The sequence below is a fragment of the Suncus etruscus genome, chromosome 5 (genome assembly GCF_024139225.1).
Source record: "Suncus etruscus isolate mSunEtr1 chromosome 5, mSunEtr1.pri.cur, whole genome shotgun sequence".
Taxonomy (NCBI): Eukaryota; Metazoa; Chordata; class Mammalia; order Eulipotyphla; family Soricidae; genus Suncus; species Suncus etruscus.
Window position 1 is genome coordinate 612381 of NC_064852.1, and position 17110 is coordinate 629490.

The following is a 17110-nucleotide window of genomic DNA, read 5'->3' on the forward strand; positions in this document are numbered from 1 at the left end:
TGGCAGCTACAGTGGAGCTGGGCTTTGTGGGGTTTGTTTTGTAACCAGGGGCTACACCTGGCTGTGCTCAGGGCTCACTCCTGGGTGGTGCTTGCGGCCCAAGCATGGGGATTGAACCCAGGTCAGTTAAATGCAAGGCAAATGCCCTCTATTATCTTTCTAGCCCCTGGAGCTCGGATTTTGAAATTTTGCTTTGGAGTTTATCTGGGGGGGGGGGTTGGGGTCACATCTGGCAGGCTCAGAGTTTCCTCCTGGCTCTCTGTTCAGGGATCACTCCTGGTGATGTTGGGGCCCAAACACTGGGGATTAAACCCAGGTCAGCCACATGCAAGGCAAACACTCTCCCGTTGCCCTGTGGTTCTGCTCAGTCCTGGAGCTGCGATTTGAACCCTGGTGTGTGGAATGCCGTGGCACGCTCTCTTGGCCTGGGAAAACTAGCTTGGGAGGCAGATCATTTGGTTTCACGAGGAAACTGGATGTTGTCCTCACACAGCTGTAGGGCCAGATGCCATGTCTCTTGGACCCTGAGATCCCCCCATCCCTGCCATCTGGGCATGCCGACCCCTCTCTGATAAGCCCATGGCTCTCGCTCTGGAGCTGTTACTCAAGCAGCTCTCCTAGCACAAGGCAATGGAGCTCCGACGTCCATGTGTCTAAGAAATACCTTGGGTTCGACCCCCAGCATCCTGTTTGGTCCCCCTTGGACACATGGCGAACCCCATTCCCAGAAGCAACCATAGGACAGAGTCCAGGAATCTTGACCTCCCTCTAGTGCCCGGGAGATTCAGGTACAGGCCAGGCTTCTGTGAGTGAGAGGTACACAGGACGCCCCTGGGTCGAGGAGCACTTTTATTGCTGGGTCAAAGCCAGGTTCCACACCTCGGGCCATCCCAGGATCCAGTCTGCCCAGTGGTGTGGAGGGATTCGTGCAGCGGGGCTGCCGCCAAGCTCACTTCTTGGGTCCAGTGGCCTTTTTCTCCTCCCAGCCTTTCCGGCACGTGCGGACGATCCACTCGTGTTCATCGTCATCTGCAAAGAAGAGGGGACTTGGTCATGAGCCGTGCCCGGGGCTGACTCGTCCTGGTTTTCTTGTTATTGTTGCTTTTGGATCACACCCAGTGGCGCTCAGGGGCTACTCCCGGATCTTCATTCAGGAGCCCCTCCTAGAGCCTTGGGGGACCAGATGGGGTGCTGGGGATCAAACCAGGATTAGCTGCATGCAAGGTAAGTGTCCTACCTGCTGTACTATCTTTCAGACCCCTTCTTTTTGGGGGGGTTTGGGCCACACCCAGCGGTTCCCAGGGGTAATCTGGCTCTGCACTCAGGAATCGCTCCTGGCAGGCTCAGGGGACCATATGGGATGCCGGGGGTCAAACCCAGGTTGGTCGTGTGCAGGGCAAATGCCCTACTGCTGTACTACTGCTCCTGCCCCAAGGGTCCCTTCTTTTAAATGTGCTGTGAGCACCCTTTTCTTGCTGATTCACCTATACCTTACCCTGAGACATGTACCTGCCTCCCTCTTCCATTTCTCTACCTACTCTCCCGACCTTCCTCTTTCTACCCTTCCCATTTTCCCCAATAAAATTATTGTCACAGTTTTGCCTCTCCCTGAGATGCTTTCCTGCGAGGCAATGTGATGATTCCGAGAAACCTGGGCAGAGGTCAGCACTGACCGATTACCACTTTTCTGGGAAGAGCAAATCCTTACTCCAGCCTGAGTCTGTGAAGCCGGGTGATGGGGGACAGTTCTTGTGCCCAGCAGAGCACGTGGACTCAGGCGCAGCTTGCCAGCGGCCTTATGGGGCTGGAGTGAGGCGCATGTGTGATGGCATGGCTCTCAGAGCAGACTTGACCAGTTCCAACACCACTGAGGCATTCCCAGGTGGGCGAGGTGCATCCCACAAGACGGCCTTCCCCAGGCCCCACTTCACTGAAGTCTCATGGAAAATAAACCAGGAGTTAGTGGTTTGAACCAGAATTCACCAACCCCCCCAAAAAATCATGACTCATTGGGTGGGAGCCATTCCCCCCACCTGCAACAATATAAACAGAATTAAATTCTTTATCTAGAACTTCCTAAAAGAATGCAGCTGTTTAAGGAAGACAACAAAGAAATAAAGAAAATGCAGTTCCACAGAACTGAACCCAGGGCTTTCCATATACTAGGTACATATGGCTCTCTTACCACTGAGCAGCAATAATCTTGGCCCTTTGGCTTTCTATTCTCTTATGTTTTGGGGGGTGGGTGGGTGGTTCATAACCAGCTCTGTCCTTGGGAATTTCTTCCTGCAGTACTCAGAGGACCTCTGCATGCAGGAAGCCGAATATGAAACCAGGGCCTCCTATACAAACATCCTGTGCTCCAGAGATCTCTCTCTTTCTCTCCCTCCCTCTCTCCTCTTTCCCTCTCTCAACCCTTAAAAGATCCAGTTGGGGCTGATCCACTTTGTTCTCTTAGGTCCTTTCTTGTTTTGTTTTGTTTTGGGGCCACACACCTGGCGGTGCTCAGGATTCACTCCTGGCTCTGCACTCAGAAAGCGATCCTGGCAGGCTCTGGGGACCATATGGGATGCCGGGGATTGAAGCCAGGTCCGTCCCAGGTTGTCTGTGTGCAAGGCAAACGCCCTGCCGCTGTGCTCTCTCTCCAGCCCCTCTCTTAGGTCCTTTCTGAGAGTGTGTTGGGAGGGCAACCAACGCCCCTCGAAGCCCCAGTGCTCGAAGCCCCAAGTGCTCCGATGCCCCAGGAGTCTCCCACTGTTGTGTTATTGCACAGATGCACGAGCAGACCCTGGAGGGAAGAGCGGGGTGGCCAGGGGTGGGCCTGGGGCCAGCCCACAGGCTGTCGGCCTCCAGCCCTGGACTGTTTTTCTTCGTGTGGAAGACTGTTGAGTAAGACACATTCTCGGGACCCCATGCCAGCTTTCTGCAGGGCCTCCCACCCGCCTCGCTGCCTTTTGTGTTTCTCTGCGATCCCGCTCCCACCATCCCCCTACCAGCACAAGGACCCACCACGAGGACCCACTCCAACGGTGGGGTTCAGAGCCCTGCGAGTGGCAAGCGTCGCGCTTTGTGGGAGAATGTGGTTTCAATTTCCACCGGCAGTTCCATGCTGGAGTCGCATTGTGTCCAGCTGCTCGCTCAGCTAGCTCAGCTCGGGGCTGCCTGCCACTGGGACCCGCTCCGTTCGGTCTGTTCGCTGCCCCTGCCCACTGAGTTTTCCCGTGCTGGCTGCTGCCTGGCACAAGTCGGGCTCCTGCCACGCTCGACCTCTGGGTGCCCCCTACCCCTGGTTTCCAGGAGGTTCGCTGGGGCCCAGCCCTTCCTTCGTGGAGCCTATCTGGGGCTCTAATCCGGGAGGAGGGTCTCGAGTGCTACCTCAGGCCCCTATTCTGTGCCTGCTCTGTTTTGTCATCTTGGCCATGTCCCTGAGGCTGGGAGGACCAAACCTCCAGCGCTGCCCCCAAGGCTCTTTCTGTCCCCAGGGGCTGCATGCAGAGGGGCCTGACTATCTTCCTGGGCTGGCAAAACCAGGGAGCTGGAGAACATGGGCATCCCTGTTCAGTGCTCTTCTGCCTTACAGGGATCAGAGCCTCCGCCCCAGCTCCCCCTTTCCCTCCTGGGAAGTGCCAAGCCCCCATAGAATGAGTCTTTCCCCTCTCCACTCCTTGTAAAAGCCCAGTGTGTGTGTGTGTGTGGGGGGGGTACTCCAAGGGACATGGAATTTAGGCCAGATCTGGCTGTGCTCAGGGCCTATTCCTGGCAGTGCTCTGGGGACCATATGCTGACCAGGGAATTGGGGTCCGCTGCATGCAAGGCTAGCACCTTAGCTCCTGTACTATGCCTCTGGCTCTGGGGAGCTGAAGTCAACTCAGTTTTCTAGAGACCAAGCCTGGTCCCTGGTCCAAATGGGTGGAATTCATACTGGGCATGTCAGGTTAGAACGAGGGGGGGAGGGAGGGAGGGAGAGAGAGAGAGAGAGAGAGAGAGAGAGAGAGAGAGAGAGAGAGAGAGAGAGAACACTCCTTCCTGCCCACCTGCACCCCCATTATTTAATTTTAGTCATTCTAGTTCAGGGGTGCTACACCTGGCAATGCTCAGAGCTGACTCCTGCCTCTGTGCTCAGGGATCACTCCTGGCTTGGCTTGGGGGACCCTGTGGGGTGCTGAGGATTACACTGAGGTTGACCAATGCAAGGTAAGTTGCCCTACCCCTGCATACTCTCTGTCTCTGTCTCTCTCCTGCAACACCCCCCTCCCCACTTCATTATCCCCCAGGAAACTGGCTCACGGCATGCTGTGTCCTTTGAGATCTGTCCGAGGCAGAAAGCGAGTGAGCCTCAGTTTCCCTCGAAAGGTTGTCGGGACCTGGCAGGGGGCTTGGGTCCCCTGGGATCGCCTTGGCGCACAAGGAGTTAAGCTCGGGCACAATCCACTCCTGCCACACCGCAGCGAGCAGCCCGGCTGATAATTACAGTTCTGAAGTCTCCGGCTATGCAGTCAATGCAGCTTCAAGGCAGCTGCAACCTCTTCAGCGCTAACCCCTGAAACCAGCCAGGCTCGCTCCATTGTGCTCCACCAGTCCGGGCCCCTCCTATGCGGCACAAATTGACAGCCGAGACTTAACAGCCCTCTTCACTACCCCTTTCGCTCTCTACCTGGCGGCACAGCCCCCCAATTTGAATCACAGATGCGGCCCCTCCAGCAGCTGCTCCCACCCCTCCGCCACCTCCCCTTGTGGGGATTGGGGCCCCCTCTAGCCACCCGGGAGGCGAGGCGGCGGGTGCCCCTGGCCCTACCGTCGCCTCTGGGGTGACACTGCCGCAGCACATTTCATCAATATTTAAAATGAAATTAAGCCCGCCACTTTGATTAATGCCTCCCAGATCCCAGCGGTTGTGATTACTATTTTGCAAATCGTGATTGTTGGAATATGTTAATATGATTGTCTGAGAACATCTTCACCTTCTCCCATCATTTCTCCCCGGTTTGGGGCAGGAGGCGGGGGGGGGGGGGTGTGGTGGTGGTGGTAGTGAGGAAGAAAGCACCCCCCACAAACTCTTTCATCAACTGTCAGTGAGTAGCCTGGGCACAACTGCCCAGGTTTCAGAGGGGAAGAAGGGACGGAGGTTTCTGGGTTGGTGCGTTGATCCTGGGAAAGTTCTGGGCCTACTCCAACTCAGCGATGCTGTTGGAAAGAGTTGCTAAGTCTGGGAGTTGGCCCAGAAGGAAACTGGCTGCGTTTCTCACACAAAAGGATGCCTCGCCATAGACTCATTCACTTGACAAATAGTTTTCCAAAGCTTACCGAGTGGGCGCTGTTGTGAGCCAATATTTCACAGTTATTGAGAAAAACATGGTTCTGAGACTGCAGGCCAACCAAGGAGACATGTTTCTGATACTTTTTCTTTTGGTTTGGATTTTGGTTTTGGGGTCACACTCGGCAGCGCTCAGGGGCTACTTCCAGCTGTGCCCAGGGACCATATGGGATGCCTGAGGACCAAACCTGGATTGGCCACTGCAAGGCAAACACCCTCCCCACTGTCCTATTCCTTAGACCTGTTTCTGATACTTTTTACGGGGTGTGGGAGCACACCTGGCTGTGCTCAAGGATCCCTCCTGGTGGGGCTTGGGGGACCCTCTGGGATGCAGGAAATCAAACCCAGGTTGTCTCTATGCAAAGCAAGTGCCCTCCCCGCTGTACTATGATTCTAGCCCTGGCTTCCCCAAATTCTAGACTCTGGAGAGCTGCCCTCTGTGAGCTGCCCTCACAGACAATTCTCTGGATGTGGCAGATGCAGCATGCCAACTGGGTGTGAGATTAGAGCAGAAACAAGGGGCGACCGGAAGCACCACAGGCATTTAGTCAGAAACTATGAAACTGGGGCCAGAGAGATAGCATGGAGGTAGGGCATTTGTCTTGCATGCAGAAAGACGGTGGTTTGAATCCCAGTATCCCATATGGTCCCCCAAGCCTGCCAGGAGTGATTTCTGAGTGTAGCCAGGAGTAACCCCTGAGCACTGCCAGGTGTGACCCAAAAACAAAAAAAAAAAGAAGAAGAAGAAGAAAGAAAGAAACTATGAAGCTATCCATCAGTGTTGGTTCCTTCAGTGACAACCCACCAGCTGTGGGAGATGAAACCAATGGGTGTTGGGGAGGGACTGTGGGAGCAGAATCCTGGGGTCCCCAACTCACTTTGCAGGAATTCTGGAAATGGTTCCAAAAGTTCATTGGCAAATGAATAGTTTTCCCAATTAGGGAGTGTCTCATTCTATAAAAGGAGATAGATACATTCCCCTTACCCCTTGCTAGCCAAAACAGTTTTCCCACCTTTCTCACCTCCTGTAACCAGACGTATTGTTATGGGTTGCATTTATTTGCAGTTTTATGCGATGTGTTTGTTTGTTTGGGGGCCACACCTGGACAATACTCAGGGCTTACTCCTGACTCTGCATTTAGGATTACTACTGGTGGTGGTGAACCATAGGGGATGCCAGGAATCGAACCTTGGTTCATTGTGTGCAAGAGATGGTGTTCAAGAGAATCCTGGGACATTCCCCACTGCTGGGCTACAGTGTATAGAAAAGCAAGAGAAGGATCGAAGAAATGTGTCTTAAACATTAAACCTGTTTGTGTCAGGTGAATACTGTTCCGGATTGTGGTTGCTGGGACATACACCTGGTATTTCGGGGTGGGAGTATGCTCCGCTCTGTGCTAGGGAGACCATGCAGTGTGCTAGGGCTGGAAGCTGGCCCCCCACACTCAAAGTCTGTATTCAGCCTGTTTAGCTCCCTCTCCTGCCTGGCAAAGGCTGCTTTCATCACAAACAGTGCCCTGTGTTAAAGGGACTGAGGTCTAAGTCATAGGAACTTGGGTGGGAGTGGGCTGTGGAACAATAGCATAGTGGGGAGGGTCTTTGCCTTGCAGGCTATTACTTCATTGGCTCCCCAGCATCCCGTATGGTTCACTACCACCCCAAACCATTGAGGAGTGATTTCTGAGTGCAGAGCCAGGAGTAAACCCTGAGCATCACTGGGTGTGGCCCCAAAAACCAACAGAAGAAAAAAAAAGAGGGACATTAGTATTTGGGTGGGGCTGGGGATGAAGACTGCCTGGGTGACGCTTTCCCTGCCTCGGGCTGAGGTCACGGTGCCATCGAAGGGTGCCCTTACTAGCCTGGGCCAGCCTGGCCAACCCACTGTGGTCACCAGCACCCAGCCTGGAGAAGCCCGCAGCAAGCCCTTAATGAGCTGGGAATGAATGGAGGCGGATCAACCAGGGGACATAAAAGAAATGGCTTTCTTTTGCAGGGTTTGGACAAAGGGAAAATCATCTTCCCCGCCTTCAGCAAATGAGAGAGAGAAGAGCGGGAGAAGGCGACATGCCAAGGCTCAGGCTGGGCCTGGCTGTGGTTTCTCTTCATCTCCAGGGCAGGAGCTGAGCAGCCTCGCTGGGCCCCCAACCACATTTGGAACCTAGCTTGCAGGGAGGAGGTGGAGGCAAGTCTACACCAGCACTGTGTGGAGCCTGGGGCCCAAAGTGGGTTTCACGGGGTGCAACTGCAGGTCATCGAGGTTCCGAGGGAAGCAGAGAACCTGCAAATCACAGTGCAGGTGCATGGCAGGCCTGCACCCCAGTAGTGGGCAAGAGACAGTGTGGAGAAAAATGACAACCATGATGATGCTTAAGAGCAACCAACGTAGGCTGGAGAGATAGCACAGCGGTAGGGCATTTGCCTTGCACGCAGCTGATCCAGGATGGACAGCGGTTTGAATCCCGGCATCCCATATGGTCCCCCGAGCCTGCCAGGAGTGATTTCTGAGTGCAGAGTAACCAGGAGTAACCCTTTAGTGCTGCTGAGTGTGAACCCCCAAAAGAAAACAAAACAAAAAAAGAGCAACCAACTTTGGGGTGCAGTAGCTAGGAACCCTTAAAGTCCTCCTGCTGTGAAAGTGGTCCTCACCTTTGAGAACGAGGTGAGACTGTACTTGGAAAGTGCTTGGCAGAGGAGAAGAGGAGGGGAAGGAGATCCCCCAAACTGGAGGGAACTTCCCTGCCCCCAGAGAATGCAGGCTGCATGGAGTTCAGGCAGGGACCATCTCACCACCTTACTGGCCGTGTGGGACATACCCTGCCCACTCTGGGGTTCGGTTCATGGGGCCATCCCTGCTGTGGGCAGAGGGGCTGACCCAGATGGTGGCACAGTGCATGCCCAGAAAGGCAAGAGAGGCATCCTTTGGGTAGAATATAATCCCAACTATCAAGCCTTCAAGTCAGCATTTATTGAGGGGGCGCATCCCAAGCTCAGGAGCTCCTGGGGCTCTTGGACCCACCAAACCAGTGGCCCAAGACAAGGCCAGAAAACGCTCTAATGCTTGGTCTCTGCAGTGCCAGGGCTTAGGGTTCTAAGGCCACACCTGGGAGAACTCAGGGACCAGGCGGTGCAAGGCCCCGGACCCAAGTTGGGTGCATGCTCCTTCACCCTTCACTGTCTCCTAGTCCCTTGAGGGGCTAACCCAGGGCACTCTGGGACTTCTGGTTTCCTGGAGCCAGAAGATAGCAGATGCCAGGACAGCATCTACATACGGGTCAACGCTCAGGGCACCAAGCAACTGACTAATGGCTTTTGTTGGGGGTGAGGTAGTCAGGACAGGGCAAGCCAGCTCAGAGAGGTCAGTGCCTTCCTGGTGTGCTTTTGGATCAGGAAATACCTCTTGGGGCCAGGAGGGCTGGGAGAGGGGGGAGCCAGATGAAAGGAGGCTCTGGTCCAGGTTCCCCCAGCTGGGTGGTAGGGGAGCATGTCCATCCACTCCTCAGCCATGAGAATGGGGGGACTCGGGCATGCAGATGCGGGGGTGGGGGGAATACCACCCTTTATTCCCCTCTGGGAGACACAGAGTGGTTGTGTTGCAAATGTGGAGGGAAAGACCTCTGTGTTCGTGATCTGATGCCCAGGGAGGAGACGTGTGCATGGCCTCCACTTGTCCTGGGGTCAAGCCACTTGCACTCGTCATGGGAACTGGGGATCCAGGCTGGGATGGGGTTATTTGGCAAACCAGGAGCCCCAACTCATGGACAGGTGCCAGCCCACAGCCTGGCCACACCCTCTGTGCACAGTCGGCACTGCGTGAGCTGCTGGGGCAGGCCCCAGGCCCCTGAGGGGAGCCTCTGCCCGCAGTGAGGGTGGCAGTGCCCATGACTGTTCCCAGCAAGAAGCAAGCTTTGAACTGGGCTAGAAGTGGTGGTGCCAGGAGGCCAAAAGGCCGTGTCCTGAGCACGACCTTCTCCAGTGAAGGAGGCACCTCTGGGGCAAATGGGGGATGGATTTTAGGATGGGGGCTCCTAGCCTGGGCTGCTTCACCCAGAGGGAACCTGAGGGGCAGGACCCAGCACCCACAGATTTGCTTGTTTGGTTTGGGAGCCACATTCAAAGGTGCTCAGGGGTTACTCCTGGTTCTACTTTCAGAAATTACTCCCGGGAGGTGCAGGTGGGGTTTTTAACCAAAAAAAGAAAAAGAAAAAGAAATCACTCCTGGCAGGCTTACGAACCATATGGGATGCCAGGGATTGAACCCAGGTCAGCTGTGTGCAAGGCAAATGCCTTCTCAGCTGTGCTATTACTCCCCCCTCCCCTACCCCCACCCCCGGTTTTGGGGCCAAACAACTCAATAGTGCAAAGGGCTGCTGGCTTTTGGTGAATTTCAGGGAGCCATATGAGGTGCTGGGGACTGAACCCGGGTTGGCTGCATGCAAAGCAAACACCCAGCTGCTTAATTATTGCTCTGGTCCTCCCCTCGTTTGTTTTTTTGTGGGGAAGAGTAAGGCTTATTCGAATAAAAGCAGCTGGGGTGAAAATGACTTTAAAGTTTCCAAGGAGAAAGTGCACAACTGAAATTAATAACACAATTAATGCATCTGGCTGAATTATTAAATTCAGAAATGAAAATAATCCATTGCCCTTGACATCCATTTGCAGGCTGGGTTTGTTCACCCTGCAAGAATTCTCTGGGACGCTCAAGACTCTGGGAATCACAGTTGTTTGTTTAAAATTCGGTCACGACTGACAGTCACGAAGTTGTAAGAATCCATTTGAAGTGTTTAAGCACACACTCTTTTATATTCTTATTGAGAGTATGGCTACACTTTAGTTGGCTTAGTTGGTTGAAAGGACAGGAGTGTGGGGTGTATATAAACAAAAGATAGCATGGTGATAATATCCAGAGACGATAGAGATGAGGGCCAGGAAGCTTGACACAAAGGGTGGGGCATGCAGTTAGGGCAGAGAAGGGAGCCCTGAGACAATGAGAGTTGGAAGTGATCACTCTGAACAAGAACTGGGTGTTTAAGGGAGATAAAGTGATATCATGGTATCCTTTCAGTAACAATATTGCAAAACAGTGTGTGTGTGTGTGTGTGTGTGTGTGTGTGTGTGAGAGAGAGAGAGAGAGAGAGAGAGAGAGAGAGAGAGAGGGAGGGAGGGAGAGAGAGAGAGAGAGAGAGAGAGAGAGAGAGAGAGAGAGAGAGAGAGAGAGAGAGAGAGGAGAGAGAAAAGAAAAATGTTTGCCACAGAGGTAGGCAGGGAAGAAGTCAATGGGAAAGGAGAGAGGGAAACTGGGAACATAAGTGGGGGGAAATATGCGCTGGTGAAGGTTGTTGGTCATGCTATGACTGAAACTCAATCATGAACAACTATAACTGTGTGTGGGGGAGGGGGAAACGACCCACCACAACTGGGGCCGGAGTGAAAGTACAGTGGACAGTGGACAGGGATTTGCCTTGTACATGGCCAGCCTGGGCTCAATCCCTGGCATCTCATATAGTTCCCCCAAGCCTGCCAGCAGTGATTTCTTGTTTTTGTTTTGTTGTTGTTGTTTTGGGCCACACCCAGTGATGCTCAGGGGCTACTCCTGGCTCTTCACTCAGAAATCGCTCCCGGCTTGTGGGACTATATGGGACACCGGGATCAAACCGAGGTCCGTCCTGGGCCAGCTGCGTGCAAGACAAACACCCTACCACTGCGCCATCACTCCGGCCCCTGCCAGCAGTGATTTCTGAGCACAGAGCCAGCACACCACCTGAGCACCACCGAGTGCGGCCCCAAACTAAAAACCAAACACACACACAATCGTATTATGAACAACCCTGTAAACCATGGTGTTTAAATAAAGTAATCTGTAAAAATTGAATAAGAGGGATTAGAGGGGGAAGGAGAGAGGAAAGGAAAAAAAATCGAAGAAGGAAGAAAGGACATGAATGAAACCATAAACTGAGCCGGGGCTGAGTCAGGGCTGGGTGGGGGCAGAGCAGAGAGAGGAAGCCCCACTGACCGGGGTTCTCCTTGGGGGTGCCCGTGGTCCTTGAGCCCCTTGGGACTCTCTTAGGCAGGCCGGGGCTTACTTAGAGGTGCGCAGCCAAGGACTGGGAAAGGCCAGTCCTTCCTGCCTTTGGGGTGCCATCCATTCGTGGTCCTCCAGGGCCAAGGACGCATGAGTGGGGTACTCATCCAAGAGGGCACGGAGGCAGAATGTGCTGATGTGGGGTCACCCCACCCCTCCTGAGGCAGCCAGCAGCACCCACCCACACTGACACTCTCCCTGCTTTGCCTCTGCCTGGGTCTGCTTGTTTTCTCCAGTGCCCAGAGCTGCACCCACCGAGCGTGTGGTGGTGTCACAGCTACAGCTCTGGGAAGGGAGTGCCAGGACTGCAGTTCGGCTGGCCAGTCCCCATCTGTCCCTGCATCACTGATCCCTCTGCTCCTGCTTGGCCTGGCTCTCCGGGGGGACTGGGAATGCAGAGGCACAGGGAGCTGACCCAGGAGAAGGGGCCTCAGCCCCCCAAGGGAGCAGACAACTAGAGAAGGCTGGGGGAGGCGGGGAGGGTCTGTGAGACCCAGGGACAGACTGGGACTTACCCCAGCCTCTCCGCACTCCCACAAAGTCAAGGTCAGCAGTCCTGAGTCCCAAAGCTCTGAAAGGTGACTCTAGTTCTGCCCTCATCTGCACAGCTAGAGAGGGGTACTCGGGTCATGCCCAAGCTTATCTCACTGGGCCAGAGCCATAGTCCTGGGGGAGGTGCTTGCCTGACACGTGACTAACTGGGTTCAATCCAGGAGTGAGCCCTGAGTGCAGAGCCAGGAGTAAGCCCTGAGCACCGCTATGTGTGGCCCTCTAAAAAAAAAGTCAAGTGTGGGCCCGGAGAGATAGCACAGCGGTGCTTGCCTTGCAAGCACCCGATCCAGGACCAAAGGTGGTTGGTTCGAATCCCGGTGTCCCATAGGGTCCCCCGTGCCTGCCAGGAGCTATTTCTGAGCAGACAGCCAGGAGTAACCCCTGAGCACCGCTGGGTGTGGCCCAAAAACCAAAAAAAAAAAAAAAAAAAAAAGTCAAGTGTGTCACTTCAGCCGTTGCCATAGCACTTTTCCTGAAGAACCATTTAGCAGCTGTCACAGCTGCCTTGAGTCCCATGTTCTTTGGCTGTTGTGCAAAGTTCTCTTCTGCCCAGCCCAGGCCCCTCTGCCTGGAACACCCAGTTCAAGCGCTCTCCTACACACCCTTTGAAGCCTGGTCTGTCCATCTGAAGTCCTGACGGGTCCTCTCTCGACTCCTCTTCCCTTCTCTAACACACCAGGGGGCCTCAGGATGGATCCACTGTGGCTCCTCTGTGTGTCTCTGGACCTTTTCTCCAGGCAGTAGCCTCCTCCTCTTCTCCCCAATTCCAGCCAAGCACTGCTTGGGGGGGAGGGAATCACTTGATCCATATCTGGGTGCTGCCCAGAGAGATGAGAGTTGAACTTGGGGCCTCACATGTGCTGCCAATGTACCTCCTGTGGGGCTCTCTCCCCAGTTCCCACATCCACCCTCCATCTCAGACCTACTCCAATGCCACCTTCATGCCACTTATATCTCCTCTGGGTCCACACTCCCTGACACTGTCCTCTCACGTTTGGTCCCAGCAACCCAGAGGTTATTATCCCCAGGTATTTGGGAGAAAGAACAAAAAGGATGCTTTCAATTCCACATGAATATCAGGGCACTAGAAATCTAGGCTGAGGTTGACCTCTCTTCCTGATCCTCATACTTGGTGATGCTTTGCGTCATCTGCAGCACGACAGTCTCCTGGGCATTACGGAGGGCTTTTGTGCAGGAACCCCCAGCCTCGGGTCCCATTGTGCTGGCCACATATTGTATTAGTATCTGTTTTGTTTCTTCGTTGCAAAATAAGATCTATGCAGTGTGCATAAGAATTCATTCATAAGTTTTGTTTTTACTAGAGTCAGACCCTCCAATGGTCTGAGGAACAGTGAACTGGCCCCCTGTTTAAAAAGTTTGAGGACCCCTGGTGCTGGGTGATAGGGGGCGGCCCTGGAGCCCAGCCCCAGGCAAGACCACCCCCTCCTGGGTATCTGCAAAGCCTCTGAGAAGGTCTGATGCTGGGGAGGTCTTCAGAGGCTCTAGGGAGCTAACAAACAAGGTGGACCATGAGGCAGATCCAGAACCATGCAATCCCGGGCACTGGGGCTGCCTAGGGATGTGGTTGGATGGTCCTGTGGTATAGCCTTGAACTCAGCACCAGAAGCAGGGAGGAAGGAGCAGGAGGTGATGAGCCCAAGGGCTGGTGCCTGTGCTGTGCCGTAAGAGGTTAATGGTTCAGTCCCCTGCACCATGTTTCTCCCAAGCACTGCCAGGAAATGGCCCCTAAGCATCCTCCTACACCACATCCCTCCTCCAAAGAAACAATAAGGAGAAGGGCAGAGGGCAGAGGACAGTTTGTCAAGCTGACACTGGCTCCTCCCTGGGGCCACAGTCAAGGAGGCCCCCACTCTCCGCCAGCCCCTACAATGCAGGGGCCCCATCACCACTGTGACAAAGGACAGGCATGGATGCAAACAGTCACAGTCCAGATCGTCCTGGCCTTGTTAGCCCACAGACCACAGTAACAGCACCCAATTCTCCCAACCCTCCGAGGAAGCGCTATTTGTTTTCTTTTCTTGTTTTCCTTTGGAGCCACACCCTGCCATGCTCGGGGCATCCTCCTGGCTCTGCACTAAGAGATCATTCCTGGTGGTGCTCAAGAGACCATATGGGATGTCAGGGATCGAACCCAGGCTGATCACAAGTCGGATAAACACTCTATTACTCTACTATACCTTTGGCCCCCAAAATTATTTTTGTTTTGTTTTGGGCTACACTCCACAGTGCTCAGGCCTTACTCCTGGCTCTGCACACAGGGGTCATTCCTGGCAGAGTTGGGGGGACTCTAGGAGGTGCTGAGAACTGAACCTGAGTCAGTTAGCAGTGCACAAGGCAAGCGCCCCAGCCACTGTGCTATCATTCTGACCCTCGAGGAAACCCAATCTTTCAGGGGAGGGGACCAAGGTGCCAAGGTGTGAGGCAACTTGCTCCAGCTCCTCCAGCTGGCATCTGAGGGCAGGTGGGCCTCCAGTTCTGCCCGCAGGCAGCCACATCTTCCTCTCCTGGGCCTCGAGTGCCAGAGACTGGAAGGACCGAGGAAGCACCAGCCCCGTGGGCTCCAGCCTGGCTTCTTCCAGGATGCTGGCCCAGGGGGACTCACCCAGGCAGCCCAAGGGAATTCCAGGGCCTTTGGGGTGGGGTAGAGGATGGAAAGGGAGCTGAGATTTGGATGGGGCCATGGATAGAGGAGGGGTGGTGGCTTGGCCCTGGGACACAGTTCGGAGGGCTCCAGCCTGTTTCTCTGGGGCCGTAGCTCTGCTCTGCTCGAGAATGTGCCAGCACAAAGCATGACCTCTGGAGCCAGACACCCCGACTCTAAGCCCCCTTCCACCCTTCCTGAGCAGAACCCACCAAGAGCCAAGAGAGCTTCTGCTTTGAGAATGGTCCAACCCTTGCAATTTCCAGCTGGGGGGCCCTGTTCCCCCTCCCTCGTTTCCCTTACCCCGTGCTGGCAGCCCATGCCCCAGGCAGCCGGCGGGGTGGAAGCTGTGCGGGCATTTTCTCTGGCACGTACCAACGTGACACCGTGCCCCCACAGAGCCTTCATAAAGGCTCCCCGAACAATACCCACAGAGAAGCAGGGATGACCCGCGTGCCAGCCTCCAGGTGATTATAACATTTGGGTAAATTGCCTTTTGTCTGGCACAGACACACAGGAGGGAGGAGTGGGGCTGGGCCATTCCCCAGAAGCCATTGTGGAGGGGCTGGGGAGGCAGACTGCAGCCTGGCTGGCCAGGAAGGAGGCCTGGCAGCCATGGGCAATGGGGGTCCAGCCCTGGCTCCCTCAGACCCGCGCCCTCTGGGCGAAGGCGCTGGTTTCCAGAGCACTGACCTTGGACTCGAGGAGCTGAAAACTTTCTCTCTCGCTCCTCAGGAATGGATGCCCCGTGTCTGGGCCCCCTTCGCTCCCCACACACTCTGGCTTCTTCCTAACTCTTCGAACCAACTTTCTCTACTATTACCTCTCGCCGAGTCAGCGGGATCTGGGTTGGTCCAGGGCAGCATTCTCGGTGTCCCTTAGGGTCAAGCCTTTCACCTCCCCATTTCCTCATGCTTTTGTTTTGTTTGGGGGCCACACCCGCAGCGCTCAAGGACTGCTCCTGGCCCTGCGCTCAGGACTCACTGGGCTGGAGTGGGGGGACCATATAGAATGCTGGGAATCCAACCCGGTTCAGCCGTGGTGGGCAAGCCAAATGCCCTTCCCATTGCATGTTGCTCTGACCCTGGGTTTCCTCATCTCTTAAGTGGGAATAATAAAGACAACTGAGGGGATCAGACAGAAGACAAAAAGAAACTCAGGCGGTGCTTTGCACTGAGCCTGAACCTTAAACCCATGCTGTTGGCACTGCCTTGCACCTCTGACTGGGGACAGGCCCCCTCTCAAGGCCTGGGCTGGGTTCTTTCTGGAGGATGGTACTAGCAGGTAGGCACACAGATATGACTCTGTGGATAGCGGATCTTAGACGGAGGTCAACCTCCTGGGACAGATGAGCCCCGAAAAGCCCCAGGTTCCTGCCCTGTTTTCTTCCTCTACAAAAGCACAACCACCCAGAGCCTCAGGTTCCTTCCTCGTCTAGCTGGGCTCCCGGGAAGCCTCCTTCTTCATGGAGTATCCGGTACCTGCTCTTGCTTCGTTATTTTCTGCAGCCTCATTCTCCGAAGCCTCAATCTGGCTGCCACCCACCCAGTCGGCAGGTCACTTCGTGGGGGGTGCATCCCTCTTCCTCTCCCTCTCCAGCCCCACCTCATGGTCTCCCCTTCTCCCAATTGTCTGGAGAAACCTCTGTTCCTTTCGGCAGGTTTTGGCCCGGATTTAAAATTCTGCCGGAGCCCACAGGTTTCCACTCCGTGGGGCTCTCTCTGCAAATAATCCCCGGGATGTGACATTTTTGAGAAGCCCGGCCATTGTTTCTGATTGAAGGAAAGTTGGTGCTATTTTGAAGAGCAGCGCGTTATCTCTTTAACCGTTGAGAATTATGTGCTGTTTGAGATTTGTGAGCTCGAGGACATTTGCCAGATGTGCTTGATTTGACGTTTGAGACAACAAAGGGGATAATGTTGGCGGGAATCTTGACGGCGTTTCTGATGATCAGGATATTCTTTCTGGATGGTTCCGAGACCTTTGGGGGGAAAGAATCTCCGCTTTTCCGTCGACTAATTTGGGATGCTCCCTCTCTGTCTTCCACAAAGCAAATTTAGTTCATTGTTAGTTGTATATATTAAAATGGTTACGAGGGTTTCTTTTTTCCTTTGAATATTAATAACGCGCCTTTCATTGAAGACACTTGCCTGGGTGTCATTAATTGCGGGGAGGGAGGAAGAATTAGCGAGGGGCGCAGTTATTTTGCAAATGGCTCCGACTAGAAGCTTTGAGGCAAGTAACAGCTCCGGGAAGAAATACAAACTGCTCCCTGGGCCCAGCTTCTGCCTCTCTCCGGGCTCCCCAGGGATGAAAGGGGGCTGGGGGAGGGAAGGGTGAGAGCTAATCTCCCAATTTCCCACCCTATTAAAGGCAATTATCCCAAATACCTTCCTGAGGGTCCTTATTGGCCCACAGAGAATTAAGCCCCCCATTTTTCAAATAAGGTATCATCTCACTCTGGGTACTGCTGAGTTTTTGTCTTGGTGCTAAAAAAAAGGTG

At 54.4% G+C, this 17110-nt stretch overlaps 1 protein-coding gene across 2 annotated transcripts in view; it reads right to left on the minus strand.

Annotated features, from left to right (window-relative positions):
- Positions 1 to 810: 810 nt before the first annotated feature.
- The window catches only part of MORN5 (MORN repeat containing 5), a 28330-nt gene continuing 12030 nt past the window's right edge, over positions 811 to 17110 (minus strand). For both annotated transcript variants that reach the window (XR_007495851.1, XM_049773082.1), the window contains one exon: positions 811 to 1029. Coding sequence is in view for 1 of the 2 variants with exons in the window: in XM_049773082.1 (XP_049629039.1) it covers positions 950 to 1029 (80 nt within the window). In the remaining variant the exon portion in view is untranslated. The remainder of the gene's footprint in view (positions 1030 to 17110) is intronic.